At 17.6% G+C, this 27,412-nt stretch overlaps 6 protein-coding genes across 6 annotated transcripts; 3 read left to right on the top strand and 3 right to left on the bottom strand.

Moving 5' to 3' along the window:
* Positions 1 to 2,003: 2,003 nt before the first annotated feature.
* Positions 2,004 to 9,371, top strand: PRELSG_0938000 (conserved Plasmodium protein, unknown function; the record flags this gene model as incomplete). Its single annotated transcript, XM_028676830.1, has 1 exon — positions 2,004 to 9,371. The coding sequence occupies one exon, from the start codon at positions 2,004 to 2,006 to the stop codon at positions 9,369 to 9,371; it is 7,368 nt and encodes a 2,455-aa protein (XP_028533280.1).
* A 459-nt stretch (positions 9,372 to 9,830) lies between these two features.
* Positions 9,831 to 15,137, bottom strand: MyoF (myosin F, putative; the record flags this gene model as incomplete). Its single annotated transcript, XM_028676829.1, has 5 exons — positions 9,831 to 9,917; positions 10,010 to 10,081; positions 10,181 to 10,470; positions 10,746 to 11,181; positions 11,283 to 15,137. 5 exons carry the CDS (start codon positions 15,135 to 15,137, stop codon positions 9,831 to 9,833), a joined length of 4,740 nt encoding a protein of 1,579 aa, XP_028533279.1.
* A 2,596-nt stretch (positions 15,138 to 17,733) lies between these two features.
* Positions 17,734 to 18,383, bottom strand: PRELSG_0937800 (conserved Plasmodium protein, unknown function; the record flags this gene model as incomplete). Its single annotated transcript, XM_028676828.1, has 2 exons — positions 17,734 to 17,913; positions 18,057 to 18,383. 2 exons carry the CDS (start codon positions 18,381 to 18,383, stop codon positions 17,734 to 17,736), a joined length of 507 nt encoding a protein of 168 aa, XP_028533278.1.
* A 2,122-nt stretch (positions 18,384 to 20,505) lies between these two features.
* PRELSG_0937700 (P-loop containing nucleoside triphosphate hydrolase, putative) lies at positions 20,506 to 21,594 on the bottom strand (the record flags this gene model as incomplete). The annotated part of the gene is made up of 1 exon (XM_028676827.1): positions 20,506 to 21,594. The coding sequence occupies one exon, from the start codon at positions 21,592 to 21,594 to the stop codon at positions 20,506 to 20,508; it is 1,089 nt and encodes a 362-aa protein (XP_028533277.1).
* Positions 21,595 to 23,681: 2,087 nt separating this feature from the next.
* On the top strand, positions 23,682 to 25,117 carry PRELSG_0937600 (conserved Plasmodium protein, unknown function; the record flags this gene model as incomplete). The annotated part of the gene is made up of 2 exons (XM_028676826.1): positions 23,682 to 23,685; positions 23,955 to 25,117. 2 exons carry the CDS (start codon positions 23,682 to 23,684, stop codon positions 25,115 to 25,117), a joined length of 1,167 nt encoding a protein of 388 aa, XP_028533276.1.
* Positions 25,118 to 26,167: 1,050 nt separating this feature from the next.
* Positions 26,168 to 26,996, top strand: PRELSG_0937500 (vacuolar ATP synthase subunit f, putative; the record flags this gene model as incomplete). The annotated part of the gene is made up of 4 exons (XM_028676825.1): positions 26,168 to 26,233; positions 26,296 to 26,377; positions 26,580 to 26,662; positions 26,841 to 26,996. The coding sequence occupies 4 exons, from the start codon at positions 26,168 to 26,170 to the stop codon at positions 26,994 to 26,996; spliced, it is 387 nt and encodes a 128-aa protein (XP_028533275.1).
* Between the last annotated feature and the right edge of the window lie 416 nt (positions 26,997 to 27,412).

Raw genomic sequence — 27,412 nt, 5'->3', positions numbered from 1 at the left:
ATATATATATTCAATGGAATTATAATAATTTATATATTAAATATAATTTGATTTTTTGATAAAATATGAAGAAAACCACATATAAGTATTAAATTTATTTTTCAAAATGAAATTTCTAAATTATAAAACTTATTTTTTTCTTTATAAATAAACATAAAACATAAAAATATTCTATTATAATTCTTGGATTAGTTTAAAAATAGTTTAATTTAAAAAATTAACACATATATTTTTTTTTTTTTTATTTATATAAAAAAAATTACAAACATGAAATTATATTATATATAAATATATACCACTATTAATGGTGTTTTTCTACTTTACATGAATTGCATGATTTTAAAATGAATTAATTTTTTAGTAACAATAATCTGGAGTTAAATGTATTAAAATAATATTTTATTAATTATATGTATCCTATATATATATAATAAATATATTGAAATATTAATATAAAACAAAATTAAAAAATTAGTTTTATATTAGAAAACATCTGTATACTCTTGGATCAAAAAAATATTTTCATATAAAGAAAAAAAAATTCATAAAATTTTTATATTATTTAATTTTATACTGTATTTCTTTTTTATATTTTTAATTAATATAGGATATTAAAAAATAAAATTATCTTTGTTAAAAATAAAAAGACGTGAATTTCTTTTTTATGCATGTTGAATACTTTTTAAAAATATTTACAAAATGGTTTAATTAAAAACCACCTTTTTTTTATATTTAAAAACATTCAAACTATTTAAAAAATGAATATTTAATTACTAAATTTACATTTCAATTAATAAATGTAATATTTATATAAACCAATAAAAAAAATTACTAATTTTTCAGATGTTTTATTTATGTAATATAATAAAAAAAAAAGTTTTTTTTTTTTTATCTACAAAATTGTAGATTTAGTATGTAAAAAAAAAATTTTTTTCAACTAGATTAAATCAATGAAATTGCATTCATTAACTCAAAATTTTATATAATAATTTTACAAAATTTTTAATTATTTTATGAAATTAAAAATTTCTCATTTATATTATATTAACTGATAAAATTATCAATAATTTTAAATATGAAAAATATATTCTTTAAAACAAAATTTATATAATATATTTTGTATCGTATCTTTATGTAACAAATGCAAATGCAGAAAAAAATATATAGTATATATTATGTGAATACCTATTATTTTTTTTATTGTATTTTTTTTTAAACTTATTCTGCTGAGATAAATGATAATTTTTATGTATCTGATATTTTCAATATATGCTGTTTCTTTCTTTTTTTTTATATATATTTTATATTTATATTTTATATTTATATTTTATATTTATATTTATATTTATTTTATTTTAATTTACATTCTTATTTTAATTTCTATTTTAATTTTACATTTTTAATTTTTTTTTTTTTAATTTTTTTTTTTTTTTTATTTTTAATTTTAATTTTTTTTTTTTTTTCGTTTTTTTATTATTTTATTATTTTATTTTTACTTTTGCTTATATATTTATTTTGTTTTTTTACTATTTTGTTTTTGTTTTTATTTTATATTCTTACGTTTATTTTTTACTTTTATTTTTTCCATTTTTTTTTTTTTTATTTCTTATTTTTTTTATTATTTTTATTTTATTTTTTTTTTTTTTTTGGTTGTGCACATTAATTGAAAATGTTTAAATTCATTAATTTCAAAAATTACAATTTAAACTATAATATTTTAAATAAAAATAAAAAATTAATTTGTTTTTAACTTTTTTAATATTTTGATCCAGTATTTTTAAATACGATTATTTTTTAGTATTTTTTGTAAAAAGGTTTGAGTTTTTTTAAGTATACTTTTTAATTAACTTAATGAAATAAATTAAAAAGTTGGTTAAAGGAAATTTGAAATTAACCATTATATATATATATGCATTATTTTTTATTATAAAAAAACTCTAATAGTTAAGAAACATTTACCCTAAAATAATTTTATTTAAAAAAAATTTTCCCTTTTATATTAAATGCCTATTCTTAAAAAAATATATAGTAACTACAAAAAAGATGAAAATAAAAATGAAAATGAGAAAGGGTGTCTTAATTCTTCTGAAAATTCTTATGCATTAAGAAGAAATAATGCAAGAATTAAAAATTCTGAAAAATCATATTATAATTCAGTTCCTAATTCCAATAATGTTTCTTCAAATAAAAATATGTTTAAACTGGGTAATAATGAAATTGAAATTGGAAATTTTGAGATGCTAGAGCATATTGAAAAATATGATAGTAATGAAAAACATAATTATCTAGAACATTTTTTGGATAATGAACCTTATTATATATTTGAAAACTTAAAAAATAACAAAAAAACAAAATTTACAAAAGATAAACTTTTAGTAGAAAAGAATAATCTAATCAACTCACAAAATTATTTTCATAATACATATAAAAATTATGAAACAAAGAATAAAGATATAAAAAGTTCCTATAAAAATGAAATTTATTTAAATGATTTTCCTAAAAATTCATTGAACTATTTGAATTCTTCAAAATTTATTGATATATTTCGAAGAAAAAAAATGATTTCTCATAAGCTATGCTATTTATCATTTTTGAATAATAATTATAGAAAAAAAATTGACAAATATAGAATAAGAAATTTACAGAAAAATAAAATAATTATAGATAAGAAAAAAAGAAAAAATACAAAAATAAAAAATAAATCAAAAAAAGACACAGAAAATTGCAGGAATCTAAATTATTCTCCTTTTGGCGGAAACCTTAAAATAAATAAAATCGTCAACAAAAAAATAGATGATCCCTTAAGCACATTAAGAGTTTACAGAAAAAATTATTTATATAGTTTTAAATTTATAAATGGAAATTATTCAGGATTTATTAGAAGAAAGAAAACCCCAATAAGAATTAGTAAACTGTTGAAGCTTCAAAAAAAAGGAAAAAGAAACTCCAAAATGTTCGGAAATATAATAAATAAAAATAAGCAAAGTCTTTTTGAGAGAAAAAAAAAAATGTTGAATTTAGAAGATAAAAATTTTGAAGGAGAAAATGGAGTTACAGAAAAAAGAGAGGTAGAAGAAAAGCAAAAAAGTGAAGAAGGGAAAAGTGCTTTCATAAAAGTTATAAAAGAAAAAAATTTAAATGATGTAAAGTACAATTACGAAGCAAATGAAGAAAAACAAGAAATGAATGACTATAAAGCATCATTAAAAAAATGTAGAAATAACATAAATTATTCATTATTTTTAGAGGACAGTTCAGCTGTTGATGAACCAGGAATAGAAAATAAAAGTGAACAAGTTATTGATTTTGACCATACTAAAAGTGGCCCAACTCTTAAAGAAAATAATAGAAAAATTAATAGTCAAGTGAATCTAAATAATGGTGATAATTTTATATTATCATTTAATTCAAAAGATTATAAGGAATCAAGTTATGTTTATCCTAATGAAAAAGACAAAGAATCATCTATTTTAAATAAACATGACAAGTGTATAAATAAATTAAACATTGAAAGTAAAAATGAAGATGCAACACTTGATATTAAAAGGTTGAGTGAAAATAAAAATATGCAGCTAAGTGATAATCTGAATATAGATTTGAATATAAAAAATTTAAATGAAAATCATTTAAATGATAAATGTATAGATGATAAAGAAAATAATCAATTAGGTATGATGGAAAACTCTATTAATGATTATATAATTGATTCATACTTAAATAATAATTCTGAGAATTTTGCGACAGAAAATTATAAAATTTCTGATTTTGATAATTTTTATGTTAATGATTCTATTCAAACTTTGATAAAAAATTGCGATAATATTCTTAAAAATAACAGAGAAAGTGATTTGTTAAGTAATTTTAGTGAAAGTAATGTTCGTATGGATAGTAATTGTGAATTAGATATCATTCATAATTTAAATGAGCATAATTATTTAAGTAAAATAAATAACTTAAAGGTAAATGATGTTTTAAAAGAAAAAAATGATTTAGTAGAAATAAATAATTTAAAAGAAAATAACTTTTTAAATGAGAAAAATGAATTTATAAAAAAACAATATTTAGTTCAAAATAATTCTTCAAATAAAGAAGAATGTACTATTAAAGAGAATGATTCAATAAAGAGTAATTCTTTCCAGAATTCAGATAACAATATTCAAAATATTTGTAATACAAGAACCTGTTTATTAGATAAAGAAAGTTTTATTAATAAATATGACACTTTAACATCTTTAAACAAATTAGTAAGTAATAATTCTGATACCTTTTGTAAAGAAAATGTTGATTTATTAAAAGTTAAGTACGAATCAGATATATGTTTAAATAATGAAATATATAAGGAAATTAATTTATATAAATATTCTGATAATGAGCAGAATAAGCATTATTTAAATATGACGGAAAATTATCAAGATTTAAAAAATCAAAATACTGTAAAAAATTTATATATAAAAAAAAAAAAAAAAAAAGAGAAATGTAAAAATCTCTTCAATTATAATTTATCTTTTACAAAGTTAGTAACTTCAAATAGCTTATGTGATATATACAAAAAATGCGATATAAAATTAAAAAAAAAGAAAATTAAAAATGAAACCATTATTTATTTACGTATTCCTAAAATCAAAAAGAAAATTTCTATTTTAAAGAGGAAAAAAAAAAAAAAAACTGAATTGAAGCAATTAATAAATTTTCAAAAAGAAAAAAAAGATACTATAAACAACAATAAATTAAAAAAAAAAAGTAATAATTTATTAAATAAAAAAAATATAGAAAAAAAGAAGAAAAAAAAATTCATTAAAAATATTACCAATATCATTAGAACCAATGAACATTACAACACTGATAGCATGTATGAAAAACTAAATCATATATCATCTTCTAAAAATTTCTTACAACAAAAATGTTCCACTAAACATAATATTTGTGATAAAAAAAAGGAAATTAATGGCAATAATGATAAATGTATTACCAATAAAAACAATTATGTGCATAATATAAAATATAATAGTGATGATTATAATTTTCAGAATAAAAAAGATGAACATAATTTAAAATATTGTAAAATGAGAATAAGTAACTGTTACATAAATAAAGACAATTATATAAATAATAATAATTGTAATAATAATGTTAATAAAAAAAATATTAGTTACGAAAAAAGTAGTGATAATAATAATGATAAAAATAATATTCGTAATAGTGAAAATGAAATTAATAAAAATTATGAAATAAATGAAACTATATATAATAAAACATTTGAAAGTAATATAAGCGATATGCATAATAATTATAACAAAGATAGTAAAAATTATAATAAAAATTGTAATATTATATTAAAATTCTTTAATGAAAATGAACATTTAAGAGACTCAAGCTTTCAAAAAAAATTGAACAAAAATGAAAAAAGTTATAATTCTGAATATATTAGAATGGAAAAAATGATAAACAATATCATGAGCTTAAACAAAAAAAATACAAAATCTGATGAATTTATGATTAAAAGTAACAAAAACAATTGTGAAGTATTTCTTAATACATACAATTCCAAAAAAGTAAATAATACTACTAAAAATGAAAATATAAAAACAGCATACAACAGTGATCATAATAAAGTGTTATGCTTAAACCTTAATATTCATAAAAATGAAAACAATAAAATAAATGTTATAGAAACGAAAAAAAAATTAGTAGAAAAAGTAAAGCTAAAAAAAAATAAAGAAAATGCTTTTATATATTTATATGGGTATAAAAATTTAAAATTTGGTGAATTTTGCTTAGATCTTCAAACACTAGAAGAAAATTGTAAATTATTTCAAAAATTAAATTTAAGTGAAAAAAAAAAATTAGCAATTAAAAGAGATGATATAACAAAAAATTATTACAAGAATTTATGTATAAATGGAAAAAATGAGAAAATTTGTAAAATTATTAGTGACTCTTTTAGTATAGAAAATTTTTTAACCTTTTTTACTCTTATAAAAATTAAAAATAAAATGAATGTATTTCTAAATGAAATCAGTAGCATTATACAAGAAATAAATAATTTAATTGTCTATATTGATAGAAAATTATTAGAAATTCCTAATATCATGTCTAATTTTGAAGGTATTAAAAACAGAAAAAATTCTTCAAAATTTATAATAATAAAAAAATTTATGAATTTTTTTTTAAATATAACAACTATATATAGTGATATTTGTAACAAAGTAAAAACACAAAGTTCTGTTTTTGCATTTATTAAGTTTAACCATGAAATAATTAACAATTATTTACTTTTTATCAAGAAATTTTCAAACTATATATCATATAGTGCCCTAGAAATACAAAACTATTACAATAAAATAAAAAATGTAAACAGCAATATAAAAGGAGTATATTTAAGCAACGAACAAAAAGTTTTTTATAGAAATATTTATAACAAGCTAACTGATCACCTAAAAAATAATTATGAAAAAATATTAATTTTTAAAAAAATTTTAGATATATATTTAATAGAATTGAAAAACTTTAAAAAATATCAAAAACAATATATATTTAATAAAGTAAATATTTTAATTAGCTCAAAATGCCCATATGATCTTTTAATTTTTTCAATAATAATTCAGTGTAAAAATTTATGTGAAATAAGTATAAGAAATATATGTAACAATTTTGATTTTAATAATTTTCAAAAAGAAAAAAATTTTTACTTTCTTTTTTTAAATAGAAAAATAAAAAATACCTTTCTAAAGAAAATTAAAAAAATAGTAAGTGCCGATGTATATACTGAGTTAAAAAAAATCCTTTTTTATAAACAACTTAATAGACTCATGAATAAATCTTTAAGTATAAAAACTGAAGAAGAAAATAAATTAAATAGAAATTATGAAAATAATTCTCAAGGAGAATTTTATAACGAATGTTTAATTAGTTGTTTTGAAGTTAATAAAATCAATTTAAAGAAAAAAAATGAACTAAGAGAGGATCAAAAAGATAATAAAAAAAAAAAGTCTATAAAAGAAAAAAAAGGAAGGATAAAAAAAAATGATAGTTTTCTATCTAATGTTACAACTAATAATTTATCTACATGCTCTTCAATGAATAATTATGAAAATATGAAATATTTAGAAAATCTAGATCAAATTTTAAAAACTAACAACACATTATCATTAGTGAAAAATATTAGAAAATCTTTAAATATAAACAGTCATTGTAAATCTAATGATTCTTCAGAAGAAAAAGAAAAACTGATAGAAGAAAAGAAAATTATGAACTCCTTACCCAATGTAGAGCACAAAAACATGAATACAAAATATGATGCCTCAAAAAATTTCATTATGTTAAATTCATTAAAAAAAAAGAAATCTTTAAAAAATGAAATAAATAGTTTAAAAAATATTTTCAAAAATTATGAATTAGAAGCAGAAACAGAAATAAAGAATAAAAACAACAAAAAAAATAATACAAAAAAAATAATTTTTGAAGAAAATGTAAATAAATTTTATTTTGATAGCTTTAATGATAATTATCAAAAACCATGTAATTTATCTATTTGTAACTTAAAAGAAAATATTTCAAAAAAAAATTATATAAATCATAAAAATCTAAAAACAAAAAATTATAGTGAATTCTTACAAGATTCAAAAACTAATAAAAGTAATATCGGAGTATATGAAGAACATAGGAATCAATCTTGTTTAAGTGATATTAATGGAAAATTAAAATTAGAAAAAAATAACTGTCAAAAAAAAAAAATGAAAATCATTGAAAACATCGAAAATATAAAAGAAATTGAAAAAAAATACAAAAGATTAAAAGATATCGAAAGAAAAGAGAAACTTAAAAAGACATTACATGAATTAAAACTAAAAAAAATAACAAAAAAAAATAACATGAATATATTAAAAAATAGAGCATTAAAAACAAAAAGAGAATTTTGTACATCTTTGGTTAAAAAAGATATTAACGGATTTAATACTATAATAAAATTTAAAATAAATAATGATGGGTATTATGAATCACAAAATAGGAAAAATCAAAAAACTTTTGTTGATAAGCAGCAGGAAAGGCATAATGATTTCAAAAGTGGATTTTATTTAATAAACAAAAAAAAACTTGAAAACATTTTTGATAAGGATAACAGAAGTAATTCATATGCAAATATTGACTATATAAATGTATCTTCTAGGGATATAAACGAAATAAATATACTTAATAACAATGATGATGATAAATTTCTATATTTGCAATTAGATGAATTTGGTATTTCCAATAGAAGAAACATAAATGGTTCAAGTAAAAATAACATTCTTAATAACCATTTTAATAATTTAGGAAAGAAATCAACTAAGAAAAATGAATGTGAAGAATTATACAAACTAAATATTAATAATAAAATTACTATAGAAGAAAAAGAAAACACTAATTTAGAAAAAGATGATGCTAATACTTTAGATAAGAATATCATTCATGATATGAAAAAAAATGAAGAAAATGAAGAGAATGTTCATGATTTGAATTTTGACAAAAAAGTATTTCAATCAAAGGATTCTGATGAATCATTTATATCTGGCATCAAATATTCTAATGAAAATGGTAATACATCACTTTTTTTAAAAACAAAAAATTTCACTTCACATAACATAAAATATAAGTTATCTGACTATTCTATGCATCTAAAAGAAATCAAAAATAATAAATTTTCAGATAATAAAGAAAATGCAGATTACTTAGATAACCAGACAAATAATGATTACATTAAAAATATGATGATACTAAAATCAGAAAATTACAAAAAATTAAAAGATTCTAATTGTTTAAATAATATAACTCCTGGAAAAATGAAATTATCGAAAAAATATTGTGAGTTAAAAAATATTTATGAGAATCAAGAAAAAAACATATTTCAAAAATTCTTTAAAACAGAAAAAAAAATTATCCCATATATGGAAGAGAAAACAAAAAGAAATAAAAAAATTGAAAATTGTGATAATCTTTCTAAAGATAAACTCAATTACGAACTAGGCCAACAACTCCAGCTAAATATAAATTCATCAAAAATTCAAAATGCAAAATTAATAAATTTCCAAAGCGATAGAAATTCTCATATTAAAAAAAAGTTTTTACCGGAGCCTTTTCTTATATGTAGTACATATAAAACAAATGAATCAGTAAAAAGAAGACAAAACATTGATAAATATGCTAAAGAGCTTAGAACTTTAGCTTCAGAAAAAAAAATTGATAGATCTATGAAAAATATTAAAAATATAGGAAGTAAAATTAAAAAAATAAATATTATTGAAGAATTAGAAAAAAAAAAAAATGATCATACAATAAATAAGGAAATTTTTAGAGATGGATACGTTTTGTTAAGCAATAAAAATCCCAAATGATAATATTTTAATAATTCTAAAATATATTTTATTAAAAGTATTATTAATAAAATTTTCTCTAAATTTATACTTTATACCAATGTTTTAAAATTTATATGCTTATATTATTTATATTTATTTTTCTAATTTTAATTTTTTTTTTTTTTTTTGTTTTCTATGATATTAATATATTAGCTTATGAATTTTTAGTATACTTTTTTTTTTTTTCGTTAAAAATTTTCATAATTCTCTGTCTATTTTCTATTTCCTTTTTATTTTTTTGTTTTTTTATAAAAAAAGATATATGAAATACATAAAAATTTCAAATGCAAAATTTTTTCTAAAAATTTAAAACAAATTTTTAATTTCATAATATTAAAAAAAAAAAATCTGAAAATTAAAAAAAATAGAATTTTAATTTAATAAATAAAAAATTTAAAAACAAAATTCATTTAAAAAATTTTATCACCTTTTTTATTACTAGCACTTGAAAACATTTAATTCTATTAACGGTATTTTAGAATCCAAATTATTATCTAAATAATTACATAATAATAAGTAGTTTTCCTACAAAAATATACACATTTTAAAATTTTCTAATATTTAATTCAATGAAAATTAAATATAAATATATATTAAATGAAAACATATAATTTTACATTATTTTCTTGTTCAATATTTGGTTCAGGTATGTATGACTCGCAAACATAAAAATCCTCAGGTATAATAAGCTAAAGATACAAATAAAATCATTATTCATTAACTTAAAAATAACCATAAACTTATTTTTAATTTTTTATTTTTTTTGGTTTTTTAATCAATAGGCTTACCTCGTCTGTTAGATCAAAATTGTATTGTTCTTTTAATTTTTCAGTTTTTGTAGGTTTGTAAACACTGTAAATATTACTGATGTTACTATAATTACTTTTTATATACATTGATTTTTTCTTTTTCCCCTTTTGTTTGTCAATATGATTTTGCTTATATTTATCTATATATCTATCATATATAGTATTTTTTATAAAATTGGAAACTTTCTTTTTTTCTCTCTTATAACTTGAAATAAAGTCAACTTTCATATTAGCATGATTATAAGTTTTTCTTTTCATTTGATTTTTATCTAAAAATAAAAATTGATGATCTAATATAAGTATTCAATCTTATAAATAACAAAATAAAAATAAATAAATTATAAAATGTAGTTATAAATAATCTAATAGAAATAATAAAATTATTAGAAAAAATACACAATTAGTCATAAATAACCCAATTATTAAGAGAAATGATTAAATAATATTGCACATTCAGTATTTAAAATATTTTTAATAAGTTTAAGATTGCACATAAAAAAAAAATTCAAAATAATAATATAAAAATAAAAGAATAAATATCTACTTGTTTTATGAAATTTCAATGTATCATTTCTACAATTACTGTTCTTTAAATGACTGTGACTATTGCCACTACAAATGCTTAAATTACTGAATCGAAACTTATTTTTTATATTTGTTTTATTGACATTTTTATTGTTAAAAATTGAATTGGTAGGTCCCTTTATTTTACTTTTTTCACTCTTTATTATATTACCAACACTAATAAATGGCTTATCTTCAACATAAGAATTTCTATTTTCTTCTTTTAACGTATTTTTTTCATTAGTTATACAATTCCTGAAATCTTCATTTTCATTTTTAATATTAGTTTGATGTTTATATTTAAATGTATGAATTGTGTCATATTTATATTTTAAAGCGCTTTCACTTGTATCCCATGTTTTCCTTCTTTTAAAGTTGTTTTTAGTCTTTGAAAAATTATTTAATTTTTCTCCCATCTATAAATGATTTATAATCATTTATTTAAAAAAAATTTATATATATATATATTAATTTGTATCAAAAACATGAATATATATATTTTTCATTTTTAGCTTACAGCAAAAGAATGTCTATGTTTCTTTGTTTCTATATATATAAAAGATCCTACACGATCATTTTCGTTAAATTTCTTACTTAAACTAGTGAAGTAATTTTTTTTTTTTTCTTCTTCTTTTATTTCATTTTTAATAAGTGTATTATTAGTTTTTTTTTGATGATCTATATTAGCAATTTTTAGACAATAATTAATATATTTTTTTTTCATGTATTTTTTAAATGCTCTCTGTATTTTTACTATATTTTTTAAAACATATTTATAATCAGATTTAGTAATATACATTATCCAATTTTTCCTAATAATATTAGAAGCATTAACCCTTTTTTTAAAATATTTTTGAAATAAATAATAATCTTGAATAAAAAGAATTTGTCTTTTCATATATAAATATTTTTTTCTTAAAATGTATTTTCTAAAATTTTTTTGTATAATAAGCGAACTATTTCTTAACTTTAAAAAATATATTCTTTGTTTATATACATTAAAATAATATAAAATAACTTTTTCTATATTGTGTAGTTTTTTCTTAAATAAATAATTATTATATAAATTTAAGCCGGATTCAATTAGTTTTTTTGCTCTTTGTTTTTTAAATAATATTTTAAGTCTGCAACCATATAAAACAAAATTTAATAACCTTCTTTTTCTTTTATACAACCAGAATTTATAAACACATTCTATAAATTTATTTTTTTTTTCTTCATTTTTATTCAAAATTTCATTTATAATAGATAAAACCCCAAAACGAAAAAAAACTTTAGTTTTTCCAAAGGTATATTCACTAGTATTAATCTCTAAGAACTTTAATACTATTTCACAAAACATTTTCGGTGTTAAAAATTCTTTCATTTCATCTTGTAAAATATGACTATAATTTATCCAAACATCATCGTATAAAACGCGACAGGGAAATCCATTTTTCATTAGATTCAAAATGTCCACCATTCCGCTCATAACTAGTTGATTAAGAACTAAATTTTTATTAAAAAATCTTGCTTGCTTTTGTTGATTTGGTTTAATACACCTGATGAATTTAGACGATGTTTTATCTAATTTATTTGTTAACATTTCTAATTGTTTTTTAAAGTAGGAGAATATGGATTTTACTTTATTTTTATAAACATTATTTGCATTATTACAATAAGTATTTTTTAATTCAATTTCATGATTAGATATCATTTCTTTAACAGAAAGTTTTCTTTTATTTAGTTTTGTTTCTTCAATTTTTAATTCTATTGCTTTTGATTCCTTTTTAATTTTAATTTTTTTACTTTCATATTTTTTTCTCTTTAATAAATTTACACTAATAAATGAATTACAGCTGGATAGAAAGTTTTCAATATCATTTGTAAGTATATCAACATTTTTATTAAAAAAATCATTTGAATCATATAATACATCACCCGCATAATGAGAAATTATAAAAGAATTATTTGAAAGTTTATAATTTCTTACTATACATTTATATTTAGCTGAATTAATAATGCTTTTATTTAGTTTTTCAAAAAATAAATCATTTTTATTTTTCTCATCAGATTTATTTGATGATATTAGCAAAGCTAAATCTTCTAGTATTCTATATATGCTAACATCTCTTGAATCTCCTATTAATGAAATAACATTACTATTATCATTATAATGCAGCTTTTCAATGCATAAGTTTTCTTCATAATGAATTTTTTGTTCATTATATATTATTTGCTTCAAAAAAAAAGAGTGTAATATTTCATTTGCATAATTAATACACAGTTGTTCAAAACCATTTATTCCTTCTTGAGAAAAATTTTCAAATCCATATATATCTAGTATACCTATAAAATAATTTTTATCATTAAAATTACTATTTTCTTCTTCATTATCCTCATAATTTGAACTATTTCTTTTGTTTTTATATGATTTTCTTTTTCTTTTTTTTTTATTTTCATTTTTTTTTTTGACTTCATTGAAATCTTCATCATTTGTTATATTTGCCTCACTTTCAAAATTATATTCAGTATTATTTTCAAAGTATTCTTCGTTTTCGTTTGTGTTCAATGAATCGTTTACACGTGAGATTATATATTCAAATAGCAAATGATATAGTGCTTTTGATATCACGTCACGATTGTAAATTGCTTGCTGATATGTATAGTTTTTTTGTGTTTCTCTAACTTTTTTTATTGTCAATATTTCTACAATCTTATTTATATCAGAATTTTCATTTTTTATTTCTAATAATTTATTTAAATTTTCGCATACTTCCATATTTTTTATTTCTAACGTTCCTTCCTCATTTTCATTCTCAATGAAATCAATATTTCCTAATAGCAAAATGCAAATTAATGTTTTATAAATTTCTTTTTGCTCATTTTCAAATACCCCTATACTATTGAAACATTTTATAATTACATCTAAATCATATAGGCATTTGTAATTTTTATTATTCTCATTTATATATTCTTCATAATTTAACTTACTTTTGTTTTTATTTTTTTTGTTTTTTTGGTTTTCTATTTTTTCTTTTTCTTTTTCGATATTTTTTGTTTTTATTTTTTCTTTTGTTTTTTTCTTTTTTTTATTTTCCATATTATCTTTCTCTTCTTCCTCTTCATTTTCTATTTCATCTTCTTTTTCATTTTCACTTTCTTCTTCAAATTTTTTTATTTTACTTTTTGCTTTTAAATAATTGTATTTATACCATGGTAATAAATTGAATTCACTTCTTAATTTTTCATTTTGACATAATGAATAAAAAATATGATAATTACTTTCCCCATATGGAACATCAACAACTCTCGATTTTGCCAGTAAATATGTTTCAATAGATGCAGAACATAGCATTCCTTTTTCATTATAATTCAGTTTCATTAATTTACCAAATCTACTACTGTTATCATTTTTTATTGTTTTAGCATTTCCAAAGGATTCTAATAGTGGATTACTGTTCTGTATTTTTTCTTCATATGAAGGTATCCTTTTTTGCAAAGAATTTTTGTTACTATTTGGATTATTAAATTTATTCAATTTTTCCTTTTTTTTATCTATGCCATTACTATAATCATAGTTTATATCACTTAAAGTATACTCATCACATTCATCATTCTTAATATGTAAATTGTATTTATTAAAATCATTATTATTACTAATATTATTATTTTCTATTTTATTAAAATTTTTTTTATTTTTTTTTTTTTCTTTATGACAAAAACTTAAATAGGTAAGATATTTTAAAACTTGTTTTGATGATTCTGTTTTACCAGCACCACTCTCTCCACTTATAATTATTGATTGACTTATTTTTTCCTTAATTAAGCAATTGTAAGCATCATTAGCTATTGAAAATGGATGAGGTATAGCAAATAAATTATTCTCTTCTTTTATCCTATTCATATAATTTTCATCATATATTCCAAAATTTTCGTAAGGATTTATAGACAACAATATATATCCAATGTATGTATAAATGCAATTTCTATTTTCTTTATTTAAGTAAGCTTTATTATATCTTTGATAAATGTTTTCTAATAAATTAGGAGGATTAAGATAAATTAATTCAGTATTATCACTACAACCAAAATTCGTATCCATTGGTAATAAATATTTCACATTTTCTGTTATGCTATAATTTATATTATTTTTTGAAGAATTATAATCATCGTCTATATATATATGAATCTCTACTTCATTTTTAGAAACGAATTTTTTTACTTTTCCTTTAAAAAAACAAAATATTGTATTTTTATTTTTATAATAGTCAAAAATTTCTCTATATAACGGTATATTTTTCTTTTTAATTGAATTTATATTTACCCATACCAATGAATTCTCATAAATATAATTTATATCTCTTAATTCTAAAGATTTTTGCTTAAACATTTCTAATCTTATTTTAAATAAATATTACTCTAATTATATATTTATATAAAAGATATAACAAAAAAATAAGGAAAAATTCTGAAAAAAAATTATTCTTATGATTTTTATATAATTTCGAAATTATTTTTATTTATTATGTTTTTATTAAATATTTATTACAAAATTATAATAAAATAAAACTTTCATATTTTTTATACTTGTACAAAAAAATTCAGAAAAAGACATATTTTTTTAAATTTATTAAGAAGAAAAAATAGAAGTTTTGTATTTCCTATGTAGGAATATAAAATAAAATTCTTTATTTTTCTTTTTTCTATAATAATAATTAAAATTACAAAAACGTAAAAATTTTCTATATAAATTATATAAATATGTTTCTTCTACATTTTTAATTTTTATTTTCAATATTACAATGTCTAAGGTATAAAATACAAAAAAAAAATTTGAACACACACTAAATTTTTTAATGAATTTTCAAAATGAAAAAAAATAACAAAACAAATGTATATTATTATATATATATATAAAGAATCTTTAAAAGAATAAAATATAATATCAGAGAAAATTTTAATTATTTTTCATTAGTAATGGATAAAATTATATTTCTACTATTTTAGTTTTTATATTTTTCTATATAACATAAAATAATTACTATTATATGTGTAAAAAAAAGAAAAAAGAAAAAGAAATTATCTTATATTTCCAAGTTTCCAAATGATATTCATAAATAATAATTAAAGAAAAAGAGATTTCATTAAGGAATTCAAAGGTATTTTAATTTAAAAATATTTATGATACAAAAAATTAAAAAAAAATTAATTTTTTTAAATTTTATTTTCTGAAACATTAATTTTAAATAATAATCACATTTTAAAGAAGTAGATCTTATAAAGGTATCAAACATTCTGAGATTATGAAAAAAAAGAAACACTTTTTGGGATTTTATGAAAAGTTTGTGTTAAAAAGAACCTATGCACAAATCTCTAAGGAAAATTGAATTATTTCAATATTTAAATTTTTCTTATTCTTGAAACTAACTTTATTATATTATTTTTAATTTCCTTAAAATTTAATCAATATATTTTTAATTTTGTATAGAGCTAAAAGAACATGATGTTTTGAAACAAAAACAAAAAAGAAATAATTTATTATTTTTCATTATTCTCAAAAAATTTAATATAAAAATATTTGTTTATTTTAATAGAAGAAAAATATTAAGAAGAGAAAAAGAAAATATATCTTAAATATATATATATGTATATATTGTTATTTAAATAAATTTTTTATTTCACTTTTTTATTAATATTATACTATACATTTCAAAAGGATTTAACTTATATGCTATACCTTAGTTTTCAAAAAAACTTTATAACTTTATATTTATGAGTACATTATATAAAAAAAAAATAGTAAGGATTAAATAATTTAAAACGTTAATATAATATAAATATATTAATACAATATATTTTAAGTAGACAAATTAAAATTGAGATTAATATTTTAATTTTAAAAAGTAATTCCTGATTAAATCAATAAATTTTAATAAATTCAGTTATTTTAGAATAGAAAGTTTATTATTTAATTTAATATATTAATTTTTTGGAATGTTCATTTATAACATATATAAAAAAAAATTATATTTAAATATAATATTTTTATTTTAATTCTATAAATTTTTTTTGTCTATGAAAATATTTTTTTTGAATTAACTTATTTTATGCTCATATAAATATAATGGTTATTCCACATTTTACTTTTAACAGCTAAGATTAATAAATATAAGTTATGAATTACTTTAATAAAAAAAAGTATATTAATATATATGAACTTCTAAAACAGACAATTTTATTCAAATAAATTTTAATGATAATAAAAAAAAAGAAAAAATTAATTTTACCTAAATTTTTGGTATGTTCTTTTACATGTAAAATTTATACTTATTTTTTACATAAATTAAAAATTTAAATTAAGTAAATTTACATTTAATTTTATATGTTATATATTTTCTTTCTTTTTTTCACCAGATATAGTAGAAAACTAATGTATGATATTTGTTTTTAAGTGAATTAGTATGTAATTGTAAAAAATAAAAAAAAAAAAAAAAAAAAAATATGTATAAATAAATTTTTATTTTATGAAAACTAAAACATTAAAAAAGGTAATATGAAAAGATAATCATTTAATAAATTTATTAAAAAGAAAAATTTTCACAACTTTATAAAATTGCTTATTTTATAAACTTTCGAAGAAAACGATTATAAAGGTAAAATTTATGATTTTTTTTTTAACAAAACCCACCATTTATATGAAAATTTATCCCTTATAAGAGTGCATCTCTAGTAAAAATCTGTATAAAATATTATATGTATAATATTTTTTTATTTTTTTTGCTAATTTTTTGCGATCAAGGTTAATGGTATTCAACTATAAGATAAATTTTATTGTTAATATAAAATTCACATATAGAATGATTAAAAAATAGAATAGAAAAAATCTACCATATAAAATATATTTTAAAAAACATAAAAAACCAATTTTCATAAGAAAAAATATTTTTGATTATATAATAAAAAAAATATTTCTATACTTTGAAATATTAGCAACAATAAAATTTTTTTGTTTTTTTCTTTGTCTTTTCTATATTAAGAGGAGCACAAGATAAAGGATTTATAATTCCATATGGATCATAATACGGATTCATTGGCATATGCATACCCCCGTAATACTGAGGTATCCCTCCATACATTGTGTTCATCCCATTAAACATATGATAGTTCTATCAAAAAAAAAAAAATTTTGATAATTAAAGTATTTTAGAAACATTTTATTGAGAATTCTAGATTATTTAAAAATAAATAAATAAAAAAAAAAATATAAATTAAATTAGAAAAATCTCATTTATTTTGAATAAAAATTTACAGGATAATCTATGGGGGCTCCATTATTTTGAAACATTAAACTTTGATTTATAGCTGCAGCTGCTTGCATAGTTGTTGGATCTACTTGTATTCCTGACTCATTAATACCAGGTGCAGTATATTGAATATTATTTGCATCAAGTGATGGATTATTTTCATGCGTAACTGTATAATATCCTCCTACATTATTTGTTTTTCCTAAATTTTGTGTAGATTCATCATAATTATTATCTTGTGATGAGTTATTGTGTGTGTCTTTTTCGTACACATTTTCTTCATTTCCATTATTTGGTGTAGCTTTTATATTTTGCGTTTCAGTATATTGCATTTTTTCCTTAAAATAAATTTAAAATTTTTTTAAGAATCAGAAAATAAAAAAGAAATTTTATGTGGAAATATTTAGAAATAATATATTTAAATTTTCGAAAAAAACAAAAAAAAACACTATATTTTATATAAAAAAAAAAATAATTAGTAAAACAGAAATAAAAATAAAATTTTGTTTTCAGAACATGATACCATGAAATAATCCACAGGTTTTCCTGAACAGTACAGTTATTTTTGTTAAAAAATTAAAAATTTTTTCTTAACGTATATGTATTAGAAAAAAAAAAATTTTGAAGAAGTAAGCTTTTATTTCTGTAAATTAAGAATTACAACAGCAACGAATAAAAAGTAAATAAAATGAATAAAAAGTGTAAGATGGTTTTACGAGAGACTATTCCCTTTTCGTGAATATTTCATAAAAATCTTAATTGTTAACTCCTTAGTCTTGTATTTACAATTAAATCTTTTATTAAAAAAAAAAAATGAAATAAATATTTAAATAAGTTCATGCACTTTTAATGACATAAAATAAAAAATTAAACATTAAATTTATGTTAAGGTAAAAATTAAAAATAAAAACCAAAAATATTTTTTATAAATGGTGCATCAATCTGTAAAATTTTGCAACAATTCTATAAATTCTTATGAGTTTTTCTTTTAATATGTAGGTCTTATTAGGCGAATTTGTTTATATATATTAATATTAAAAATTGTTAGTTATTTTAAAACATTGTTTTCTTATGAAATATTACTTCAAAATTTTGTATACTTAGCATCTTTCATAATTTTTTACGAAATATAGTAAATACATTGAGATTTTCATAATTTGCACATTTTATTTAAAATTTCTCCTTTATATGTTTGTTGCTTATAAGTTTTTGCATGTAAAAATAATTTTTTATATCATAAGATTTTATATAATTTTATTTTCCATATAAAAAGCATTTTTTTCTTTTTATTGAAGGAATTAGTTAAAATTAAGATTTTAATTATTACGTACCATAAGAATACATGAAAAAAATTATTTTATTTTTGTGTGCAAAATAAGTGCATATGAACAAAATAAAGTTAATTATTTTCTTTACTTTTATTTATAAACATAAATTTTATGTTCAAGTTCTGTTTACTAAATACAAATTGTAAGTTATAAAATAACCATTAAAAACAAACTCAATTGTAGTAATACGGAATACTTTAATTATTTTAATACATATATAACTTAAAGATATCTTCTAAAAAATTAATTCTAATTCTTTTTTTATTGTAAAAAATGGAATTATAGGAATTTTTTGCTTCTATATATATTTTTATTCTCTCAAAAACTTATATTTTATCTACACAATTGTGTTCCCACGTTGTTATTTAAACTAACATAATTTATTCATAAAATCGTATTTTTAAGGCATACAAATAAATTATTTTCTTAAGAATATTTTATATGAAGAATTAAAATAGGTGAATTACTTTTTTTTATTTTCTTATCTATGAAGTTAAAAAAAACTTCATTTTAAATTTACAATTTCCTGTAGAAAATTATCTCTTTACATTTCTTTTTTTATTTTTTCCATATTTGCTAAATAAATTTTTAAATTAAAAAAAAAAATTATTATTATACCGTAGTATCTCCTTAATTGTCACGTAGAAGATTAAAAAGTAATACTATTTGATGAATTATTAATAGAAAATTAAAATTTTGAAGTCTCTTTTTAAAATGATAAGATATTTTTATTAAATTTCTATTCGGTTTATTTTTTTTACAAGTCATTAGGAAGTCGGCATAATTTTGGATTAAGTACTTAATAAAGTTACATATCTAAAATATATTAAGAATATGATTAAATGTTTTAGATAATTGAAGCATAAATATTTTAATAAAAATTAAATATTTATAAAACACGTACTTATGTTTATAAATTTTTTTTTTTTTTATCCAAATTCATATTTTCCATTTTATATGCAGTTTAAATTAAAAATTTATTTTTCCAAGTAAATTTTTTTTTTATTTATAGAACTATTTTTATTAACTTAAATAATTATTATTTTATATTACATATTATTAGTAATTTTCTATATATATATATATATATATATATATATATATATATATATATATATACGTATTTTTATAATGGTACAATTGTGTGAGAATTAATTATCATAAAGAAAAACTTTGAGTAGTGTGTTTTGTCCAAATCTTTCATTTCAGAAGACAAACACAATAAGAAGTTCAAACTCTTCAAATCATTCCTATTTTTGATATGTGTAAATTTACTTTTTTCATTCGATATTAAAAAAATTAAAAAAGGTTTTTCTATTAAAAAATTATTAGTTATAAAATCTTTTTTGCGAAATATATGAGTTTTTAATATATCATTAAAATTTTGTGGTATTAAAAATACTTGCTTTAAATCACTTGATTTATTTATAGAAAAATTATTAGTATTTTTATTCTCACATATTTCAACATCATTCATTTGTTCATTTAATTTCTCATTAACAGACAAATTAATGGTATATTCAATAAATTTATCCTCACTGCTTAATTTTGTATAAAAAAATAGAAATCTAAATTTTTTCTTTAAATTTAAAATGAGAGTAAAAGCATAATCTAATAAATCTGAAGTATTTCTTTTTACATAACTATTATCTGAAAAAAAATTTACTTTATCATATTTACAGAAGTTCCAAAAAGATAAAGAGTCAATAATCAACGCTTCAACAAGAATCTTCTTTTCTAATAAATTTTTTAATGTATTTAAAATAACTAAAAGATGACCTGGATTAAATATTGGAATATAGTAAATATTAGAAAAAGAATTATCTAAATATTCTTTTTTTAGATTAATATTTTTATATTCATCGGTATTAACAGTGCTGCAATTACTTATATATTTAAGAAATTTATTATTTATTATATTTTCATAATTTTGATAGTTAAAGGATAAATCACAATCTAAGTAAACAACTTTGCAATTCATTCCTCTTAATTCTTTTACGGCTGTAAGGTCAACTAGTATCTCTGTTAATAATAATGTTTTTCCACAATTTTCTTTTCCATATATACATACACTATCAGATTCTTTTAAGATTCCATTTTTTATACACTTTTTTATTATTGAGCAATCATTAAAGTAATATCTTTTTGTAACTTTTTCATATAAATCCAAGCATGTACAATCTATTTCAAAATTTTCCGTATTTTTATTTGCCATGCAAATTTTATGCAAAAATTTTACTCATATAAAAAGAAAATAATGCTTATGCTCTTATAAATATAATTTTATAATTCTTATTAACCTCATATAGATATGTCTTTTGTATATATTAGTGCTATTCTTTTTAATAACATTTTTATCTTGTAAATGCAAATCTATGCAACTACTATTTTCAAAAAAAATTACTCCTTTCTATTTTGTATGTCTTTAAAAGATAGCAAAATTTTTTTCTTTAGCAGTATGGGTATAAAGAAGAATGCAAATGAAATTTAATGAACTTTAGAAGAAACCTATTTTTTGTAATATTGTGACATTATTTCAAATAAAATTAAAAAAAAATTTAAACTGTCTCTTTGTTTTTATAGAATTACTTTTACAATAATTTCTTTTTTATAATATGTTTATCATAACTGATATACAAGTTTTTATATAAATTTATTTGAATTAATTTTTTTATTTGTAATAAAATAATTTTTTTTGAAATTTTTATATGTTCTATAAATTTAAATATTTTATTTACATTTATGCTCTCTTTATATTTAACTATTAATGAACAAATGAAAAATTGTAAAAAAAACATATTTTCATTAAATATGAAATTTTTATTTTGATCTTTTTATTAAATATTTTATGAATGACTGTAAAACATTTTATGACTTAAAAAAAAAAATGCAAATTTCATATACATAATTTCTTTTTTTTTATGTTTGTTGCGTTTTTAAAAAATTATAATTGCTTAAAAAAAAAATAATTGTGCAAAAATGTATTCATTTATTAAATATTTCTACATAATTTTTTTTAATATATACTTCTATTTATAAAGCTTTATTAAACAAAAAATTTAAAGACAATTCTTTTTTCTATATGATATTAACTTAGTATATTAAGAGAAATAAAAATTGAATTTGAAAATAAAATTCCAATAAATAAATATTAAGTTTCATTTATTTTTAAAAGAATATTTTTTTTTTTTTTTTATAAATGTACTTTAAATTTATTTTTTTATTTATAAAATGAAATATCTTTTTAAAAATTAAAATAATTTTTGACTTAGCATAAAAGAAAAAAAAAAAATACATTTTCATTGAAAATAGAAATTTAAAAAAAATATACTAATATTTACAGTTAAGTATTATATATTTTTTTTTTTTTTTCGACAATTTTTTCTAATAAAATAAAATTTCATTGTCTTTATTTCCGTTTTTATCAAGTATCATAAAGCAATTTTAATTTTAAATAAAAAAAGAGGATTAATTATTTATTTAGAACTAAAATGTTTATTAAACTACGTATATTTTTAGAATAAATATTAAATTTATGAAACTTTTTAAAAAATTATTTAAAAATTTTTATACATTTAAATAATATTTTTTAATATGTAAATATATCTCATAAAAAAAAAATACAAATAAAACGAAAAAAAAATATATATGAAAAAAAAAGAAAAAAAAAATGTATGAAGACATTTAATACTTTAAAATAATCAATATAAAAATAATATTAATATATATATAAAAAATACAAAAATAGATGTGAAAAAAAGGTAATAATCCATGCGAATGCATATAAGAAAAAATATAAAAGCACAAAATAATATAAACGAGAATATCTTTTAAAATACAAAACTAAAATCTAAGTATATTGAAAAAAAGAAAATATTTTTTCTTAAAAATGGCTCTTAAGTAAAAATTTCAAATAAGAATTAAAGTGAAGCGTGCATGACAAAAAAAAAAAAAAAAAAAAAAATTTTCTCTATTTCAAATTTAATATTGTTTTTAAATTGATAATGATTAAATTGTAAATTTTTTAATAAAAGTGTAAATTTACTTTATTTTTTTTTTTTTTTACTATCTATTTTTTTCTTTTTTTTGTTCTTATGTGGAACTGTAAAAGTTCAGATACATTTTTTCTTTTAGAATATTATTAAGCTTCATTTTTAAGAATCCATAAAATTTTATAAATATAGCAAAGATACTATTAAACTTTTTATTTTCTTATTTATTATTTTTAAATATATATTTCCTGCTTATTTGTAATTTCAAGGAAAAAAAAAATATATCTTTAAAAAAATTATATTTGAACTAATGGGTAAATATATATATAATTATAAAAAAATTAAAATGTATGTGTTTGTATTTTTTAATGTTCAAATGGAACATAACACTTATTGATTGAAAATTTTATTTATATATGAATTATAATTTTTTATTATTTAAAATTTACATAATTTCACAATAATATGATCTCTAAACAAAAAAATATAACTAAATAATTACTATAAAAAATTTAAAAATAGTACAATTTACATATATATATATATATTTATATTTATATTTACATAAATTAAAAATTTATAGATACAGCAAATGAAGTCTTTAAAATAGAAAGCATATTAGATAAGATATTACCAGAAAAAGATTTAAATTTAGTAACTTTAAAAAGTGTTAGGAAAGATGTAGCTGATCATTTAAACGTAGATGAATCATATTTTTCAGAAAATAAAGAAAAAAAAGACTTACTAAAAAGAATTTTAAAAGAAAAAATTTTTAAATTATATAACGAACAAAAAAATGAAGAAGTAGAAGAAGAAAAAAAAAAATATAAAAAAGAAGAAATAAAAAAATCTACATCAAAGAATAATACAAAAAAAAAAAAAGTTATTGAACGTGATGAAGAAAATTTTGATGAAGATAAAGGAGATTCAGGAGATTCTGAAGAAGTTTATGCTGATGGTTTAGAAAGTGATAGTTCGTTAAAATCAAAAAAAAAGAAAAAAAGAGAAATAAATTCTGATGATGATAATCCTCCAAAAAAAAAAAAAAAAGAAAAAATAGATTCTGATGATGATTCAACAAAAAAAAAGAAAAAAAGAAGTATCAATAATAATAGTAAGCAAAAAAATACTCACATGACTAAAAAGGAGAAGTTAAGAAAAATTGTATTAGAATTAAAAATAGGTCCCACTATTTTTAAAGACTTAAACAAAGAAAATGAAGATGAATATAATAAAAAGCTTGAACAACGAATAATTGAGTTTTGTGAAAAAAAGCAAATATGTTCAGAACAAAAGAGATTGCCAAATCCAAATGAAATACAAGAATATAGAAAAAAACAAAAATTAAAAGAGGAATTAGATGGTATTGATCCATCTAATATTATAGATTCTAGTACAAGGCCAAGAAGAAGAAACCCCAATTTATATATAAGTCAAAAGTATTCAGAAAGTGATGAAGATGAAGATGATGAAGAAGAAAATGATAATGATGAATCTGTAGTTGAAAGTGAAGAAGGAGATGAAGTTGTAGATGAAGATACAATTAAAAAAGGAAAAGGATTAAAAAAAAAAGACAAAAAGAAAATGAAAAATGAAGATGATATAGATGAAGAAGATGAGATGGAAGAAGAAGAAGATGAAGAAGATGAAGAGGAAGAGGAAGAAGATGAAGAGGAAGAAGAGGAGGAAGAAGATGAAGAAGATGAAGAAGAAGAGGAAGAAGATGAAGAAGAAGAAGAGGAATGAGATGAAGATGATTAATAATATATAGGGAAAATAAAAAGGAATAACAGAATATAAAATTAAAAAAAAAAAGTAATTTTTTTATAATATTGTTTTAAGTATATAAATATTTTCATCATTTTTAATTTTTTATAAATACTTTTTTATTTATTTCATTTTAATTTTTTTTTTTTTATTTTCTATTATTCTCTTTTATTATTTTAAAATTATAATAATACATACCTTTAAAAAGTACATATAAATATGCATTAAATGCTCTCTATTTTTTTATAAATGAATAAAATATATAAAAATACATTGAAAATTTTTTCTTTTTTTCTTCCATAATTTTTTAAAAGAAAAAAAAGGCTACATTTTATGTCATTATATACACTACATATATTTATATGGATTAAAGGTTATTTAAAATGGAAAATTTTTAAGCATGTTTTATCAAATTTAAGTGTATAATATATTTACATATTTATAATTTTTTTAATAATATCCTTTTTTTCTAATTAAAATTTTTAAATGTTCAAACATTTTTTTTCTTTTTAATTTTTTTTGTATTATTAATATATAATGAAAAAAATTTCAAATATTATACTAAATGATTTGTCTCAAATTACTGAAACATAAACAAGTTTCATAAAATTAACATAAATTTTAATTTTTTTTTCAATGAATATAATAAAATAAATAAAAAATTCTCATAGATACCTATTCTTTTTTTATGCATTAATTTTTTTTTTTTTAGCTTTTTTTAATGAAAAATAAGGTTTCTGGTTTAATATAAAAAAAAAAAAAAAAAAAAAATTTTAAATTAAAAATTAAAAAATAAAGTTATATTACTTAAAAAAATAAGTTTTATTTTTATTTTAATTCCATATATTCAGAATAACTGTTTAATTCTCATTAAAAAGGGAAAAAAAAAAGAAAGTAACAAATATGCTTCCATAAAACATCTTTAAATTTTCTTTTTTTTTAATATTTTCAATTTACACCTTCGTAATAAAATTTTAATTTTTAAAAAAATATATTGTGTAAAATAAAAAAGGAGAAATATTATTTATTATGGCATCAAGAAGACATAAATTTTTTAATGAAACAGATTTAAAAATATATATCATAGGAGATGAAGTTAGAAAAAAAAAAAAAAAAATTGGAAACAATTTATATCAAAAAAAATTATTTTTTTTTAGGATTCTGTAGTAGGTTTTTTATTGGCAGGAATTGGGTTTCGTGATGGATTAGGGAAAAAAAATTTTTTTATAGTAAATTCAAGTAATAAATAAAAATAATGTTACATAAATATCTTTGTATATTCCAAAAATAATAAATATTATATGATCATTTTTTTTTTTTTATTACTTTGTGAAATTACAAAAATAAAAAAATTCATTTGTCCTTATTTTATTTCCTTTTAATGTTATTTTTATTTTGAGATAAACATATTTTTATTTCATTATTTTTTTTTTTATTTAAGAAACAAATAAAACAGAAATTGAAGATGTTTTCAAAGAATATACTTCAAAACATGACTGTGGTGTAATTTTAATGAATCAACAAGTAAATTAAAAAAAAAAAAAAAAAAATAGAATAATTATTTAGTATTTTGTAATATAACAAATTATCAATACATAAAACCTAATAATCTAAAATATGTTTGTATAATATATATATGTACAATGTGTAAATATAAAAAATAATTAAAAATAAAAATTTTTCTTTTTTTTTTTTTTGATAGATAGCTGATGAAATTAGATATTTGGTTGATTTACATGATAAAATTTTACCAACAATTTTAGAAATACCATCAAAAGATAAACCATTTGATCCCAATAAAGATTCAATTATACAAAGAGTTAAACTTTTTTTTGGAGGAGATATTTCACATTTATAATGAACTTTTAATTTTAATTTTAATTTCTTTTTTTTTTTCTTTTTTTTTTTTTTTTTTTTGTAAAAATATATTTTTTTAAAATTACAATGGATGTGAAGGTAAAGGGAAGAATACTTTTATGTATTTTGATTTTTGTATATATTTATGTAATGGTGAACCTTTTTATTCAGCCATTTATTATTTCAGATCATTTGATTTCAATTTTTTTTGTAGACCCGTGGAAACTAGCATTTTTAATTAATTATTTATTCGTTTTTTTTTTATCATTTATCCTTTGTTATATCGGACTTGTATTACTGAATTGTCAAACATAAAAACTAAATTTTTATATTAATATCAAATAGTTATTTAAAAAAAAAATAATAAAAAAAAATAAAATAATAAATTAATAAAAATAAAAAGAATAATAATGAAAA

The sequence above is a fragment of the Plasmodium relictum genome (assembly GCF_900005765.1).
Source record: "Plasmodium relictum strain SGS1 genome assembly, chromosome: 9".
NCBI lineage: Eukaryota > Apicomplexa > Aconoidasida > Haemosporida > Plasmodiidae > Plasmodium > Plasmodium relictum.
Note: the sequence above shows the minus strand (reverse complement) of the source record. Positions and strands in the feature narration are given on the sequence as shown.